General features: G+C 40.6%; 1 protein-coding gene and 1 long non-coding RNA gene across 2 annotated transcripts; both read right to left on the reverse strand.

Moving 5' to 3' along the window:
• Positions 1-452: 452 nt before the first annotated feature.
• LOC142396074 (uncharacterized) lies at positions 453-1,929 on the reverse strand. The gene is made up of 3 exons (XR_012772499.1): positions 1,854-1,929; positions 906-968; positions 453-768 (listed from the first exon to the last, which is right to left on the reverse strand). It is a non-coding gene; the product is annotated as an uncharacterized LOC142396074 (long non-coding RNA).
• An 8,913-nt stretch (positions 1,930-10,842) lies between these two features.
• On the reverse strand, positions 10,843-12,934 carry slc10a2 (solute carrier family 10 member 2). The gene is made up of 6 exons (XM_075478854.1): positions 12,537-12,934; positions 12,235-12,353; positions 12,058-12,146; positions 11,755-11,930; positions 11,385-11,542; positions 10,843-11,024 (listed from the first exon to the last, which is right to left on the reverse strand). Exons 1-6 carry the CDS (start codon positions 12,932-12,934, stop codon positions 10,843-10,845), a joined length of 1,122 nt encoding a protein of 373 aa, XP_075334969.1.
• Between the last annotated feature and the right edge of the window lie 5,189 nt (positions 12,935-18,123).

Raw genomic sequence — 18,123 nt, forward strand, 5'->3', positions numbered from 1 at the left:
AATTGTACACGTATTATTAATTTACATGAAGAGATGTGAAAAAAAGATGCACGAATGAAACACCATTGTCAGCTCAATATTATTTTTTTTGGATAAATGTAATAATCCACACCTGAAACGGTTTACGCGCGCTCCGTGAATGGGAATGCACTTCTCGGCAGAACACCTCTGTTCACACGGCTATTAGGCCAACGGAGACTTCATAAATCATATATTCCATAACACAGGCTTAGATTACAACTAACACAAGAATGCTACTTTTGAAATAATGCAAATATTACTGTTATAACATTGACCATCAGATTTTACACAGGTTTATTAATGACGTTTATTATGCCTGTATTATTCACATGTAATTCTTTCATCCTAACAAAAGTATTTACCTCATGTCTCATACCCACCCCTCAGATTGTCCGACCGAGAGTTGGTGTTATTCCCTCCATCTATCATGAAATGATGAAGGTACAGCATCTCTGACCAAGCTTGCATGGCACACACCACAGGACAGCTTTTGCAGAATCTGGAGGACTACAAACCCTGCGATGTAGTACAAAGCATTGTCCACAACATCCACCAGTATAAATATTGAGAAGTAGCTATTTAACATATTTAGAACGGTAATTTTGATATGATGTTTAAAAAAGAAATACTCAAATCATTAGGCTGAGTTAGTGAGTTTGAGGTTGAAGCTTCTGGGTCATCCTGAGTGGTCACAGACAGGCTCTCTTCAGCTTTTCTGGAAGAACATGTAGTCCTGCCCTTTTCTGGCTAAAATGAAGAAGCATAATATTAAAATATATAAAAATACACACACACACACACACAGGGATAAGTATTTCACCCCGCCCTGTTATTGATAATATTTCAATTTATGAATGCTAATAGCCTTATGATGATACACCTACTCTTATTAGGTGAACCTGTAAGCCCAAGATGGAGGGAATAACACCAACTCTCGGTCGGACAATCTGAGGGGTGGGTATGAGACATGAGGTAAATACTTTTGTTAGGATGAAAGAATTACATGTGAATAATACATGCATAATAAACGTCATTAATAAACCTGTGTAAAATCTGATGGTCAATGTTATAACAGTAATATTTGCATTATTTCAAAAGTAGCATTCTTGTGTTAGTTGTAATCTAAGCCTGTGTTATGGAATATATGATTTATGAAGTCTCCGTTGGCCTAATAGCCGTGTGAACAGAGGTGTTATGCCGAGAAGTGCATTCCCATCCACGGAGCGCGCGTAAACCGTTTCAGGTGTGGATTATTACATTTATCCAAAAAAAATAATATTGAGCTGACAATGGTGTTTCATTCGTGCATCTTTTTTTCACATCTCTTCATGTAAATTAATAATACGTGTACAATTATGATAATCCGACAATTGTACAGTTTAGAGTATTCCTATTCCTAACTATTTTTATATTATTGGACATATATTCAAAAGTAAGGGCCGTGACTAATACTTTTGTAGTCAACACGAAAGACGGTTGGATACATTTTCTATTAACAATCTCAACTCATTATAGCCCAGATGAAATGATATAAAAATGAACCTGAAACTATGAAATTTGGTTATTTTAATTCTATATACAAATTTGGATTTGTTGAGATTTGCATCCGTTAATTCAATTAGGTAAACAAATTATGATGTAGTTATATCATATCATTCCATCACAGACTCTCTTTAAAGTACGACCAGCAGGGGGTGCACTTCTCGGCATAACACCGGCTATAAACATATCCTTGTTTAACGTTTGCTGGCTACGATTTCGCCGGCAGACACAAATACAGTACAATAATATTCTATTGACAAAATACAACCAATAATAATGTTGAATCCTACCTGTGAAAGGTAATCCCCCGACTCCTGTTCGCAACGTCTGTCTCAGCCTCATTAATGGCTGCTCCCTCAGCGATGGCCGCGGCCAGAAAGTCATGGCCGGTCGTAGCCGCGACGCGCTAGCCCTTGCTGCACTAACCTCTGAATCTGTGACGGCAGAGTATGCAGCCAAGCTCTCTGTGACCCGTTCAACCCGGTCACGGGCATCAGAATCGGATATATTGTTTGACTCCACCTGGGCAGCTAACTGTACAGCAAATATGCACACCGCCCCCTACTGTAGCCTACATGATGGGTAGCACGGTCAGCAGCCGTGACGTCACTCTCCTGCGCCGCTCAGATTGCTTTTTCGTTATCGAATTGTGGGCAGTATTTTGCATGCAGACCAGGAAAACGAAAAAGCAATGTCCGCTTAGTTTTCTTTTTGATTATGGCATAGAATGTGCAGTCTTGAAGAAGAAAATTGAAATGCAATAGGATGATTGATTAGTAATTTTATTTATGAGTCAAATAATGCAGCCACATTCTTAAAATGAAAAAGCATTTCTGCAAATGCATTTGAATTTTCAACTTTTACATTTCAAATTGAATTTTGGTATGTATTTGCTGAGGCATATTTTGAAAATTAAATTTCAAATGTCTTTGTCCTTTTCATTTGAATTAAGTGAAAGAATGAGCAGTCTTGAAGAAGAAAATTGAAATGCAAATAGGATGATTGATTAGTAATTTTATTTATGAGTCAAATAATGCAGCCACATTCTTAAAATGAAAAAGCATTTCTGATAATGCATTGAATTTGAATTTTGATCACGATTTGCTTCCATATGAGTCAAGGTTAGTAACTCTCTTTAAAATTGTTAATAATTAAGTGTTTTTAGGCCATGGTCAGGCAAGCTTAGTTTACATGTCAAATGGTATGACCTCCTTAAAATGTTGATAAACCATAATAATCATAAAATATTCAATTTAATGTAAAAACTGTGTTTGAATATTCACATAGAGGTCAAGTGTGTACATAGTTGTCCATAATAATGCCTACAAATTTTGATTTTAAATAGAAATGTCAAATGGTGTAACCGGTTACACCATTTGACTCCTTTCTGTTTGAGGCCAATTTGATCAGATTCAGGCCAAAGAGTATGTAATTTAAGGTGGCAATTATATTATTTTTCTAATTTAAATAGTGACTAACTGTAGCATGAACAGTAGCTTTAATAGGGTTTCATTTAGATTGTATTTTAAGTGATTTTTGAAATGTCAATATTTTTTATTTAAAATTTTAACTTCCACAATATATTTTGAATATTTTATTATGTTGTATGTAAACATGTTTAAATTATGAATAAATAATACAAAAATAATACATTTATTATAAAGAAAGTGTACTTCTTGTCCCCCAATAGATGCCACTTACAAGCAAGGAAAAAGTGGCTCGCCACAGAGCGCAAGTGAACGCAGATCCTGCTGCTAAAGCAATTTACCTGGCAAAAAGAGCCAGCTGTCATTCAGTACCGGGACATTTCTTGCTTTTGCAGAAGACCCAATGTCTGCAAGTGTCATGGGCCAACTGCAGTCGATTTCCGGGATCCACCAGCCACCACTTCAACACCTGACAGCGTGGAGGATCAGGAAAGTAGGCAAGGAAAGTTTGCTCTTGTTCGATACGAGGGCAAACCATTTGTGGGGCAAATCATTCAGGTGGTTGGGGATGAAGTTGAGGTAAGCTGCATGCAACAGCTAGCCGAGAAGAATGTCTTCACCTGGCCTCATCCACCTGACATCTTGTTTTATTACGAGTCTGATGTTCTCCACATTATTTCTGAGCCAGAACCTGTGAACTCACATCATTCCAAACTAACAGAAGATGCCTGGAAACAGTTCCAACCTTTCAACTTGAAAGGTTAATGTCTTTCTTCCACAGACTCAACTTTTCTGGGCAGAAATATTTCAAGTCTTACGTTTCTGAGACGCTGTTTCATTTATATTGTTATGTTAATGTTAAATAATTTGTTCAGATCTCATCAGATGGCATGAACTTACACTGATGGTTCTCGGGTTTTTAAAAGTGTAATCAGAACAGTTTAGTGATGAAAGAAATGAATGATGATACTCTCTCTTTCTTTCTTTCTTTCTTTCTTTCTTTCTTTCTTTCTTTCTTTCTTTCTTTCTTTCTTTCTCTCTCTTGTTCTCACTCACACACACTCTCTCTCACTCACTCTCTCTTTGAAAGCAAAGGCTGTTATTTTACAAACTGAAATTGTATGAGAATAGATCACAAGTTAATCCTGTTTCTTCATGGTTGTTAAGATATGATCTTACTCACTCTTTCACTCACTCTTATTCTCTTTCACACACACTTTCTCTTACTCTTTTTGAAAACAATGGGTATAGACTGAAATTGTATGAGATCTGAACTGAAATAGAACACAAATTAATCCAGAATAGATCACAAATTAATCCTGTTTCTTCATTGTTGTTATGAAATCATTTTTGATATGGAGTATTAATATCCAATTCAGTTTACCTTGATGACTATTTTCTGTGTCAATTTCTTGTCCTTAAGCTGTAGATGTTTTATGTTTTATGGTCAGTTGGTGTAACCGATGTGTCAATTGGCGTAACCCTTATTTTTTCCAAAAATCTCATATTATACAAAAAAGTTACTATGGATGAGATTTAAGTATTCAAGTACACTGTAGTAATGTGTTTTAAAACCATTTTTACCCAACTGGTCAAGGAATATGCAGAAAATTTAAATGTTTACAACATACTGTCTTGCTCGGCTCGATTAAAAAATCCATGTAATCTAAATTTAAAAATAGATATAACAAAATATTTTTCATGTGATATTTGAAAATCAATTACTTGTTTTCATGGCTACACTTACATAAAATCTTAGAGGGTGAAATATCAAATAAATATGAATTGTTTTGTGGTTACACCATTTGACAAAATAATGGGCCATTAGCTCTGTATTTGCTTAAAAATGGTAGAAATGTCATATCAAATACTATGAAACCAACAGAAATGCCAAATATACATTCTAACGGTCTTTGGTCATGTTGTTTTAACAGGTTGAAAACATATTTTTAAATTTGTCATCATGCCAACCCTTATATGTCATTGACCCACCCCCTCTTTTGTTTTGGAACCCTTTTTGTTGTAATAAATTATTTTTACACTTAAACTTCTCCTCTGGACACATTTTATGTTGCCACCCTGATCCCCTAGAACTGGGGTCGTAACAAAATTCAATTCAAAAATACTTTATTTATCCCAGAGGGAAATTAAATGTTGATGTAACTCAATTAAATCAAGGAGTTATTATAGATGCTGATGGCTGTGGGCAGGAAAGATTTCCTGTAGCGGTCCGTTTTGCATCCAAACTGAAGAAGCCTTTGACTGAAGAGACTCTGTTTTCCGATAACAGTCTCATGGAGAGGATGTTCAGGGTTGTCCATAATTCTCTTGATTTTAAGCAAAATCCTTCTTTGCATTATTGTCTCCAGAGGTTCCACAGTCGTCCCCAGAACAGAACCAGCCTTCCTTATCAGGTTGTTGAGTCTTTTTAGGTCCCTGGTTCTGATGCTGCTGCCCCAACAGATGACGCCAGAGGAAATGACGCTCTCAACAACAGACTTGTAGAAGATCTGCAACATCTTGTTGCAAACCTTGAAGGACCTTAGCTTCCTCAAGAAGTACAGTCTGCTCTGTCCTTTCTTGTAGATGGCTTCACTGTTGTGTCTCCAGTCCAGTCTGTTGTCCACATGAACACCAAGGTATTTATATTCCTCAACCACCTCCACTTCTTCTCCCATGATGGAAACAGGGTTTGATCTGACCTTGTTTCTCCTGAAATCTACAATCATCTCCTTTGTTTTGTTAACATTCAAGATGAGATGATTGTTCCCACACCATGCCACAAAGCGGTCCACCAGCTCTCTGTACTCAGCTTCTTGTCCATCTCTGATACACCCGACAACTGCAGAGTCATCTGAATATTTCTGTAGATGACAGGAGTCTGACTTGTACTGGAAGTCTGAAGTGTACAGAGTGAAAAGGAATGGTGAGAGTACAGTCCCCTGTGGTGCTCCTGTGCTGCTGATCACCTGGTTAGACACACAATTCTTCAGTCTGACAAACTGTGGTCTGTTTGTCAGGTAGTCATTAATCCAAGTGATTGTTGAGGCCTCCACCTGAGTCTTCTGGAGTTTCAGACTAAGCAGATCAGGCTGGATTGTGTTAAATGCACTGGAGAAATCAAAGCACATGATCCTCACAGTGCTGCCTGCTTTGTCCAGATGACAGTGGGTTTGTTGAAGCAGGTGTATGATAGCGTCTTCAACTCCAACTCCATGGCGATAAGCAAACTGCAGGGGGTCCTGATATGTGCTGGTTTGCTTACACAGGTGGGTCAACAGGAGTCTCTCCAGGAGTCTCTCCAGGACCTTCATGATGTGGGATGTCAGGGCAACAGGTCTGTAGTCATTGATGACTGAAGGGTGAGTTTTCTTTGGTTCCGGAACCAGACAGGATGTCTTCCACAACAGTGGTACCTTCTCTTGGGTCAAGCTAAGGTTGAAAAGGTGTTGCAGAATCCCACAGAGCTGCTCTGCACAGGCCTTCAGGACTCGGGGGCTGACACCATCTGGACCTGCAGCCTTGTTCCGGTTCAGTCTCTCCAACTGCCTCTTCACCTGACTTCTAGAAACAGAAAAGTGAGAGGGGGAGGCAAAGGGGACAGCAGCATCTCCTGTTTTGGTTGAAGACAAACTAGTGGAAGCAGAAGAATCCATGACTGAGGTGGAGGTGTAGATGTTACAGGAAAGCTGTGGGTCAGAGGAGGGTGGGATGTCTCTTTGGCTGGGAACAGGAGGGGAGGATGGTGAGCTTGTCCCTGAACTGAACCTGTTGAAGAATGTGTTCAGCTCATTTGCTCTGTCCAGACTTCCATCCATACGATCCTCCCTCTGTTTGAGGCCTGTGATCTTCTTCATTCCTGACCACACATCTCTGATATTGTTCCTCTGCAGTTTACTCTCAAGCTTCTTTCTATACACCTCCTTGCTCTCTCTGATCTTGACTTTGAGCTGCTTCTGTATACTCCTCAGTAACTCCCTGTCTCGCTCCCTAAAGGCTCTTTTTTTCTTGTTCAATAGTTTAGCTCACTGGTGATCCAGGGTTTGTTATTAGGGAAGCATCTCACTGTTCTGGTGGGGATGGTGTTGTCCACACAGAAGTTTATATAGTCAGTCACACACTCAGTCGTGGCATTAATGTCCTCTCCATGTGGCTTACAAAGAGAAATCTAATCGGTTGCATCAAAACAACCCTGTAAGGCTTCTTCAGCTTCATGTGACCACTTTCTAACAGTCCTTTTTGTGACAGGTAGTCTCTGGACAAGGGGTTTATATGCTGAACAGAGAAAAACAAGGTTGTGATCTGATTTACCCAGGGGAGGTCTTGATTTGGAAATGTATGAATCCTTGACATTTGTGTAAAACAAATCCAATGTCTTGTTTTCTCTGGTAGAGCAGCTGACAAACTGTTGAAAAGTTGGCAGTGTAGCAGAGAGTGAGGCATGATTAAAATCACCAGATATTGCCACAAAAGAATTGGGGTGTTGTGTCTGTATCTTAGCAACAACGGAACTGATGACATCACATGCAGTGTCGGCAACAGCTGAGGGTGGAATGTAAACAGCCACCAAAACAACACTGGTGAACTCTCTTGGCAAATAATATGGACGAAAACTTACTGCCAATAGTTCAATGTCAGGACTGCAAGACGACTCTTCACAGTAACATATCCTGGGTGACACCATCTGTTGTTGACAAGCACTGCCAATCCACCCCCTTTCCTTTTCCTGCTACTCTTTAAATCTCGATCTGCTCATACAGTCAGGAAGCCTGGCAGAGAGACGCTGGAGTCGGGGATATGATCCTGCAGCCATGTCTCAGTAAAACACATAATGCTACATTCCCGATATTCTTGCTGAGTCCTTGTCAAGGCGAGAAGTTCATCCAACTTGTTAGCTAACGATCTTACATTGCCCATGATGACGGATGGCAGAGATGGTTTGAACTTCTTCTTTCTTTCTCTCCTCTTTGCTCCTGCTCTGCATCCACGACGCCTCCTTTTCAATTCCAGTGGGATTTCTGGCTTCAGTTGTCGAATTATTTCTGCTTTTCCAATGTTAATCAGCTGCTCCCTGTTGTAAACCACCTTGTTGCTATGGTTATGCATCATAACAAAAGAGCAAAATATACAAAAGTATTGGGAAAAATCAATCCAGCTGCACAGCATCCAAGGCAGGAAGGAACAGTTGTCCAAAAAATGCAATTTCTTCCAAGAAAAAACAGGAATGAAATTTAGAAAAAAGAAAAAATCTCAATGTGAGGTACAGAGCTACTCCAACGTGCTGCCACCCTCAGCGGCGCATTCTAGAACATTTTATTCTTACGTTTTTTCAAGGACATACTAAAATCTTCGGCGAAACTAATAAACGAAAGATCGTCTACATTCCTTGAATGAAGATTATGAAAATATTATGCATATTTCTCGCTAGAAATGCCATCGAAACAGAAAATAGGTCAACAGTCGGTCATTTTCTTTTTTTCACTGAGGGAAACTTGATAGTCACGTGACCTGGTTGCAATGCAATGGAAATGAATTGGCCAAATAAAACATAGTATTGTCACAATTTTGGGGGCCAAATTGTGACAATACCACGTTTTCCCTTGTGGACCAACGTAGCTATTACACGTTTTGCTGTGAGACTGGGTTGCCGACTCACAACATCTCTTGTGAAGAATGTTTTCACTTTGCTCACCAGAGATGTAACAGTGTACCTGTTGTAAGCTTGTCTGGTGGGGTTATTCTCACACAAACTCCGGCGTTTCTTTGAAAAGCCAAGTGCTTTCTCGGACCACCTCTGCAGCCTGTATTTCTTGACTATCTTCCCAACAACAACCTCAGCAATAGTTTTTTTTCCTCTTTTCATTTCTGGCATTCTTGTACTTACTCCTAATGTCACAAATTAGGGTTTCATGGTGCAACAAAGTTTTCCTCACCTTTCTGTTCACAATGCAATTCTTCAGTAACTGATGGACTTTGGACCTGGGAGAGTCTTTATTCTTGGTTGCTCGCTGGAATCTTTTTTGTATTTTTCTGTCTGACTCTTCTGATTGAGTTTCCTTTTTAGTACTTCTATTTCTTTGCGCAGTTTGTCTCTTACCTTTCTGGATGCTTTCTTGCCTGCTGAATGACTAAAATGAAAACATGGAGAAGGAATTATTAGTTTTACTGATAGTAAAGTAGTAGTTACATTAGTAATGACATAGCAACACAAAGGTGCAAATTTGACCTCTATATATTTTGTGTGTGTTTTTAATTAAAACCAAGCATTATTTCTAACCACATATTTCCCTCACCGTGAGGACCCTGGTCTGGCTTGCACTACATCTTCAATCTCACTTTCAGGAGTATGTGGAGGAGTTCCAGTGGTAGGCCCACAGCTTCCCATCTCAGCTTTCCTTTTCTGTCTTGCTTTGGCCTTCCACCACTCCTTGTGCTTTTGTTTTTGACCTCTCTTACTCAGGTCATTGATTGATTTCTTTTTCCCTGCTTCTTTATCTCTTTTCAATCGCTCATGCTCTTTCCTGAGGTATTCTTCCCTACTCTGTGAATCTGCATTTCTTCTTGCCCTGAACTCTCTTTGTCACTCTGCATTTGATTTAGCCATCTGAAATAATCATGAAATAACATTTAGAGAAAAGGGGCTCACTGACTTAAGAGCCGTCCAACCTTCAACCCCATAACAATGATTCAACCCCGTAACAGTGGTTTTTGTTATGGGGTTGAATGTTATGGGGTTGAAGATTTTGGCTAAAAGTAGCCAATAGTCCACATTAGCTAGGGTATGAGGTAGCATATGGCATGAGGAAAAAAATTAATTAATATATTTTTCCAAGACAACTCTTTGCTTTTTCACCAAATATAGTAAATATCATTTATTCATGTAACAGTGTTGAAAGGTTGAGCTTGACAATGTTAGTCTGTGGATAAAGTGATGTCACTTCCTGGGTGCTGAGGAAGTTGGACTGAACCATTATTTTTAAAAAGGGGGGATTTAGTATGCTGTTACAGGGTTGAACAAAACTGCGGGACATGATTAAAAAGTTGAATTTTATAAATAAGGCGTACATTTTTATCATTTAATTTTTTTTTTTGGTTAAAGGACACCAGTAAATTTTTATATTAGTTGAAATAACTAATGGCTAACTAGTGGCTATTTTGATTTGTTTTATATTCAGTGAAAAAAATTATGTTGATCAGTGGGGACATGCTCATTTGGCTGACCTCTGTGCCTCAGCAATCCATAAATTTTTTTTAAAACCATTTAAAAAAAATACTTGTGTGTTATATTGCAAAGACACATGGATATTTCCATTTATTGTTTTTTTTTTAAATAAAAGTTGTGGTTTACTTTATATGAAAATCCTTGAGGTAAACCTGGGAGACACAAAGTGCACCGAATTCAGAGAATGACAATGTAGCTGTATCCAGCTTCACATTGCTGCACAAATATCTGACAGAAAATCCACACAAACAGCCTTTAACAACATTTTATCAAACAAACTTTGATCACTGAAGCACAACACTGACATTAAAGTAGGAATTATGTCGTTTAAAATATTTACATATGAATAAATTAGATGAATGGAAGGCCTTGTACAATTCAGCATAAAACAATATGATATGATGCTCACTGCCCCCCTGAATTTAACTGTTGGCCGTATTCTAGAAGACATCTCCAGTTTTTTTCAACCCTTTTCCACCTGACAGAATACAGCTGGCTCAGTATCACACACTTTTAGCCAGCAGAGTGGTGTGTGGTGTTCACAGTTGAGTCAGGCTGCTGTCCCCAGGAGCTTTGTGGCTGTGGGAGTTCAGAATACCAGTCCAGAGTCTGATTAGCAGAGTTGGGTTCTTACAGCTCTATATTCTTGTAGGTGCCTTTCACATCACTTTTGTCATTCTCAGCAGACTCAAAGGCACGATTTTCCAGGCCGTACTTTTTTGTTGTGTCACCGTCGACAGCTTCCGAGGACGGGGCCTCAGTGTCTGCATCACCCAAGCCTTGGCCGAAACGCTTTTTATATACTTGGTAGCCTGGAGAGGAAAACACATGGATTCAGAAACAATGTTTGACCATCTTATTGTGTAGCCTCGAAAACAGCTTTTGCTGCTTGTATTATCACTTTCTTACAGTTACATATACACAAATTCAAAGAGACAGAACATGAGGAATTTGATATGTGACAGCTAAAATGATTTCACCACCAAAATCGCGTCTGACCTTGTGACCCCTTGATCTTAGAGGAAAGACAACCCAGAACCCTGCTGGGGTCAGTGCCTCTGATAAATTCAGCTATCGAGGGGCAAACCATAGGGTTCAATTTGCTGACTTAACACGGCTAAACAAACAGCTCAATCATTAACTGCCAGCACCTGTGCCTGTCAAACCCTTACCTCCAACAGCAATGAGCACGACTGCAAGCTGGAAGATGCTGTAGATAAGGGGGAAGGCAAACATGATTTCTAGTTCCTCTGGGCTGAAGGACAGCTGGACAATGGTGCTGCACAACTGGGAGTTCTGCATGCCCGTCTCCAGCGCAATGGTTCGACATCTGAACGAAGGAAGGGACAATGAAGAACCACTTCAGAGGATAAAACTTGTAACAATCGTTTCATGGTTTCTTTTTAGAATTATGATGAAAACTGTTTTAAACTGTACTTGGCAGTAGCTAAAACAAGCAAACAAACATGATAAATTGATCAATATTTAGGGAAAGCCCAAGACTCATGATATGCCAGCATCACTTCAAAACTGTCCACCCACCTGTCCCAAGGCTGACCCACAAAGCGGGCCATGAGGAACCCCAGGCTATATCCAATAACGGGGTAGATAACTCCAATTATCCACAAGGAGGGAGAAATGACCCAGGAAGATTGGTAGAGGACTCCTCCAATCACAGCTAGGACGATAATGAGAAAAAAGCCAACAATGGACCCCACCTGCAAAGCAGTCATAATTTATTAAAACCCTGTCCAGGACTTTTCATTTCTTATTCACATGCTAAATGTAAACATCACAAGAACTCCCTTTGTACGATTTTGCAAAAAATATGTTGACCATTTCTACCTTGAGGATAATTTTTGCCTTGTTGGGCCATCTGCGCTTGACATACATTCCCACAGCAATGGGGATAAGAAGGCCTGCAAGCGTGATACCTGAAAAACACACAGCTTAAATATCAGACTAAATCTTATTGACATTCCATCAATATTACATCTGCAGATGCTGTAGCTGTTTAGTTACCAATGCTGTCGTATGGAATCTGAATGGCATCACCGGAAGTCCATACACTGGTGTAAACGAATAGACAGAGAGGCATCATCCCCAAGGCCAAGATAGAGGAACAGGCCGTCATACTGATGCTGCAGAGTGGAGAATATAACAATCACAAGGAGAAAATACTGTTTTGATCCTGAAGAGGAAACTAGATCATAGTGAAATTGAACCAATTTAAGAAGAAACATATACAGAAGCTTTAACGGGAAATCCTCTCCTGGCAACAGTGGACCATTGATATTGAATGGGTTTCCAGCCCCATGGCTTACCTCAGGTCCATGTCTCCATCCAGCCAGAAGCAGATGATGTTTGAGCTCGAACCTCCAGGACAGCAGCCCATAATGATGATGACTATGGCCTGCACAGGCAGCACCCCAAAGGCAAGTGACAGGGCAAAAGCTGTGAAGGGCATGATGCCAAACTGGCAGATGAATCCAATGATGATGCCCCAGGGCCTCCTGATGTGGCCCCACAGCCTTTTGGCTTCCACAGTGCAACCCATGGCAAACATGACCAGAGCAAGCATTACTGTGACCGATATGCTCATCACCAGGCTCAGAACAGCATTGAAGTCACTGGGAGGGACAATGCAGTTTGCTCCTGAACAGACTGCAGCAGCAGGATCACAGGTAGAAGGAACCATGGCTGTCGCCCTCAGAGCGGACATTGTGGACAAGGCAAAGGAGGGAAAAAATGGAGGAAAGTTTCCACAGGACCTGAGATTCCACCTAACTACTCCAGTGTGTCTTCGCCTCTGTGATGATGATAACAGTGACAGGAAGCTCACTGCTCACTGCTCTTTATGCCTGCACTGCTTCGGTCTAATAAAATTGGGAGGGAAAATATTAACCAATACTTTATGTTTTATGGGGTCAGTGTTCAGAGGTGCATGCACATAAAAAGAAAATCATACTGAAATACCAAAAGTGATTGCTCTGTGGCTTTAACTTTTATAGCCCCTTGGCTATTAAAACTTTACAGCTATGACATGCTGTGTTATCATCCTACAATGACAACAAGGGGGAAAGATGCTTGCATGTCTCAATGACTAGTTCCTTTAAGAATTATCCCCTTTTGACCTCTTTTTAAATATAAAACAGAGACAGTGATTGTAGGAAAAAAGAGATAAAATTAATCCTGAGAAAGTATTTTCTGTAAAAGAAGCAATTGTTTTCAACTGATTTCCATTTAGTTAAACAGTAAACAAAAAGAATGTTTGCGAATGTTTGCCCTCGAGGATCATTGAAAGATCATTGCAAAACATTTGGCTACGCAGAAGTATTGAGTTGAACCCAGAAATATTCAAAGGAACTGAATGCCTCTCAGAACACACTGCATCCTAATTATCAACCAGTTAAACTTGAATTTAAAACACATGTAGCTCAAACTGTGTTGCAGTGCTTTTCAGCTTGATTTGATCCTGTCTGTGAAGCACTTTGTAACAGTATGTTTTAAATTTAATGTATATCGTCTCACAGTTTAATTTTGATCAATATATCCAGCAAAATACTGAACAAAAGGTAAAAGTGGTGAGAACCTCCTCATTCACATGTGAGTCATTTTGGTTTTTAGTGTCATGATATCTCACTTATATCCACGTAATGCTGTTAAACGTGTTTTACAACCCTATGTGTAAAAGCTGTAATGCAATGTGTGGAGACAATAAAAAGTTTCATTGTGATTCAATCCAAAGCCTCAAATCACAGATAGATTTTCATGAAAATGTGTGTAATCAAGATGTTCTTACCTTCATGTCTCCTGCTGAAATGTTGTACTACTGTGTCAGCGTTAAAGGGGTAATGCCTAACTTTATAGTTAAAGGAAAACCAGCTAACCACCAACTGAAAAGTGTTTCACATTTTATTCAAAATTCAAATCAGCTCGAGCAGCTATGTAGCTACATATACAAAATAAAATGAATGAAGATGAACAAGTTGCTCTCACTTGTCTGTTTCATTTTAATGGAAATGTTTAAATAAAATCTAATGCAAGCAAGAGGACAAAGGAGAGGACCAAAGCACAGTTTCAACAGTTCCAGACAACTTCTGGTTCAACAAGGATTTCTAACACCAAAGTTTGTGATACTGTTATTTTGCTGCTACTTGGTTCTAATGCGTATAAGATGGGCTACACCTGGGCATACTTTGTGTATTGGTTATAGGCTTGCAATGGTCTAATATTATCAGAGAAAAATTGCTTTAAAGATATTGACCGAATATGGTAAATGGTCACGAGCTGTGGGTAGTGACCGAAAGAACGAGATCGCGAATACAAGCGGCCGAAATGAGTTTCCTCCGCAGGGTGTCTGGGCTCTCCCTTAGAGATAGGGTGAGAAGCTCGGTCATCCGGGAGGGGCTCAGAGTAGAACCTCCGCATCCAGAGGAGTCAGATGAGGTGGCTCGGGCATCTGGTTAGGATGCCTCCTGGACGCCTCCCTGGTGAGGTGTTCCGGGCCCGTCCCACTGGGAGGAGGCCCCGGGGAAGACCCAGGACACGTTGGTGAGACTATGTTTCTCGGATGGACTGGGAACGCCTCGGGGTCCCCCCAGAAGAGCTGGAGGAAGTGGCCGGGGACAGGGACGTTTCACTCCCTAGCCACCTAGCGATAGCTGCACCTGTTGCAGGGGACTGCTCGGTCTGCTCTTCGGTCTGCACAGTTTTACATTGGACGCATTGATATCAAGGGAGGCAAAAATAGCGCCAAGCGAAGTGAGGTCTGACTTTTTCCTGGACAACAATTTTGTGATGCAAATGTATTACTCTTTTGAACGGATATTTTTTTGAGAAGCAAAATGTAAAAAAGCAGATGGATGTTAATAAAGAATAAAACTGCTCAATTTGTCATACTCCGATTTTGACTCTGGCTTGTGCCCTGTTTTGGTTGTTTTCTTTTAGTTTGTTTCTGGGTTTCTTTTTTCCCTTCTCTCATCTGCCTGCAGAGGGTGTGCATGTGGGAGGCAGAGCTGACATGCCTGTTTGGAGCTTCACGAGGCACACCTGTTCCTGATCGGCGCAATCAACAACCCTTCTTAAGGAGTTTCTGGTCGACGTGCCGATGCTGGATTATTCACCTACCTATGGTAGAAGTTCGTTGAGTAATGCGTGTGTCCTTGAGTACCATTTGGTCAAATTGAACTGTATTCTCTTTCTCCTCAGCACGGCTGCCTCGTGAAGACTGCCTGGGCCTGCTCTGCTCCTTCCATGCCTCTGCTCCAACACCCAGCCTAAGCTCTACCCTTTTGTAGAGTCTCTTTTGGTTAAATTCTTGGACTAAAATAAATCCTTTTATTTTTTTCCACTTCGGCTCTGTGCGTCCCTTGGGTCCACATATAACCGCCCGTGACACAATTGCTGCATCCCTGTTTTAGTTTTAGTAAAACATAGCTGTGGAATTTCTTAAAACACAAACTGCAGTGATATTGATGTTAGAACTGGTGTTGAGTCATTTTAAATTAGCCCTCTATCATCATATTGACACATTAACATGATGCTTGTATTAATCTTTTTCTTTCTCCTTTAAGCAAAGAAGGTGCCACTGAGATACAAGATATTTTCTTCCAAGGTTTCCTGGTCAAGATGACAACACAAATGGTTCACAAAGTTTAGGGAAAACAACAGATATAAAGAATTCCTTAACACTTATTCTCAGAGCACCACTATGAACGTGTAACCAAAAAGATCATGTCATGATTCCAGTCACAGGCTGTCATTACCCCTACTCTCATTTGAAATACATAGTTCCAGTTTGCACTTTGGCCAAGCTTGTTAAAAAAGTGATGACACTAACAACCGTTACCTTGGTTACCAGGTGTTTTGAATGGAGATGCCAGGCAATATCAGAAAGGAAAAGAAAACTCTGAGAGAGTTGGGGGTGGCAAGAAAACTTTTCATTGACATGTTACTTTTAATAGTACTGTGTGGACTGCTTTTATTGTTGCCATCCAGCACAACTTGATTTATATTAGTGAATCTGTGTTTTAGTGTGTGTGTGTTGATTTACACAAGTATAGCCCTATTCGGACGGGACTAGTTTAATGGGGGGACCTGGGGTAAAGTAATAATAACCGGGAAATCTAGTCCCGTCCGAACGCGCCATGTCAGTAAAGATAGCAGAGTGTGTCGGTAAACTTTGCCGAGAATTCTACCTCCTGTGAAATGGTCCGGAGTATCTACCATAGGTAATACTAATCCCGTGCGAATTCGACCTTCGGTAATAAGTACGGAATATATCGTCACATCCTTTTAAAGAGAGAAACAATTAGGTGTAAAATAGAAAATGACACTTAAGTTTCGTTGTACAATCCTTTTTTTAAACTATACTTTACATTCAGGTAAAATAAGTATCCTGAGCAAAACTTTTGGTGAACAGTACTTTACATTAAGGTCAAAAATGAATAAATCTTCTGTTCTGTTATACTGTACAATACGTTTTCGTAATACTTATCATTCAGGTAAACAAAGTCTTCTGCGTTTGTATACAATAATTTTGGAGCAGAATGCTTTATATTCAAGAAAACTCCTCCCATGTTAGATGAATATTACAGGGATTTCTTGTCCCGTCCGAATTGGTCATTTCTTCTCCCTGGCGTCGTCTGGTTAACCAACATTAGCATACGTCCCCCCATTGAACTAGTCCCGTCCGAATAGGGCTTAAGACAGTAATACTGAATTACCTTCGACAAAGATCTTTCTGTATTTTCTGTGTCAATCTGCTTTGTAAAATCGTGACCTGACAAATGCAACATCCTTGCAATTAGATGATATCTGGTGTCTATGGGGGCCATGGAGGAATAGCTCTGAGTTCAGGCTTCCAGCTGTTGTGGCGTACCGAGGTGGTAAGAGGCATTCATCAGTTGTTGTTTCAGTCTGCTACCCAAGGCATGAATCAAACTCAAGTGTTTTCTTTGTGATCATGTCTGTCAGCTGTGTGAAAAACACATGTTAAAAGTGTGAAAACAAAAGAAGAATAAGAGGGGTGTGTGAAATGTCAAAGGGATTTAACGGGGTCCCCTTCGTAGAATCGCCATCTTAGCGTGGTGAAGGGGTTTGAGTATCCCCATGATCCTGAGAGCTGTGTTGTCAGGGGTGTTAGCCCCTGGTAGGGTCTCAAATGGCAAATTGGTATTAGGGGAGGGGTCAGACAAAGAGCGAATCAAATTAGTGACCTCACTAGAGAAGGGAAACTGGGGCACCTCAACTGAAGCTAGGCCCGGAGGAGCTCGCCAGTGAGCACTTGGTGGCTGAGCTTAACCCGAAGAAGAATCAGGAAGTCACCCCCACTTTGAGGTTGAGGTTGGGTGCATTGTGAGCTGGGCGACAGGTGAAAGTGGGGACCTGGGTGTGCCAATCACCGTCTTTGCAAACTGGCTCCAGGGACATGGAATGTCATCTCGCTGCCGAGGTAAGAGTCTGAGCCGGTGTGTGAGGTGGAGCGGTACCAATCAGATATAGTTTGGCTTACCTCCACACACAGTGTTGGCTCTGGAAACAAACTTCTGAAGATGGGCTGGACTCTGTCATACCCTGGAATTGCCTGTGGAGAGAAGCGTCAGGCAGAGTTCTCCCCGGTGAGTGAGAGGGTCGCCTCACTGCAGCAGCAAGTTGCAGGAAGGAAAAGGTTCTGACTGGTCAGATTACCCGGCTTTCTTGGAGTCTTTAGGTGGCATCCTTGAGGAGGTTTCTCCTGGGGATTCCATTGTTCTTCTGGGGACTTCACCTCGTCATCAGGGTATGTTAAAAAGCTTTAACAGGAAGATGACTAAAGGCCAGCGAGCTGTCATCCTTCTACAGCTTTATGTGCTTTGTCTAGGTTGTACACACCTCCTTTGTTACAATTGGAGTCAAGAATGGGGGCTG

The sequence above is a fragment of the Odontesthes bonariensis genome, chromosome 12, assembly GCF_027942865.1.
Source record: "Odontesthes bonariensis isolate fOdoBon6 chromosome 12, fOdoBon6.hap1, whole genome shotgun sequence".
Lineage (NCBI taxonomy): Eukaryota > Metazoa > Chordata > Actinopteri > Atheriniformes > Atherinopsidae > Odontesthes > Odontesthes bonariensis.

Excerpts from the sequence above, each read along its gene's own strand:
- slc10a2 (XM_075478854.1), bottom strand. The coding sequence starts at position 12,934 with ATGTCCGCTCTGAGGGCGACAGCCATGGTTCCTTCTACCTGTGATCCT. Across the intron at positions 12,147-12,234 it reads GATTCCATACGACAGCATTG|GTATCACGCTTGCAGGCCTT; the intron begins GTAACTAAACAG and ends TGTGTTTTTCAG. Across the intron at positions 11,931-12,057 it reads AGGCAAAAATTATCCTCAAG|GTGGGGTCCATTGTTGGCTT; the intron begins GTAGAAATGGTC and ends ACTGCTTTGCAG.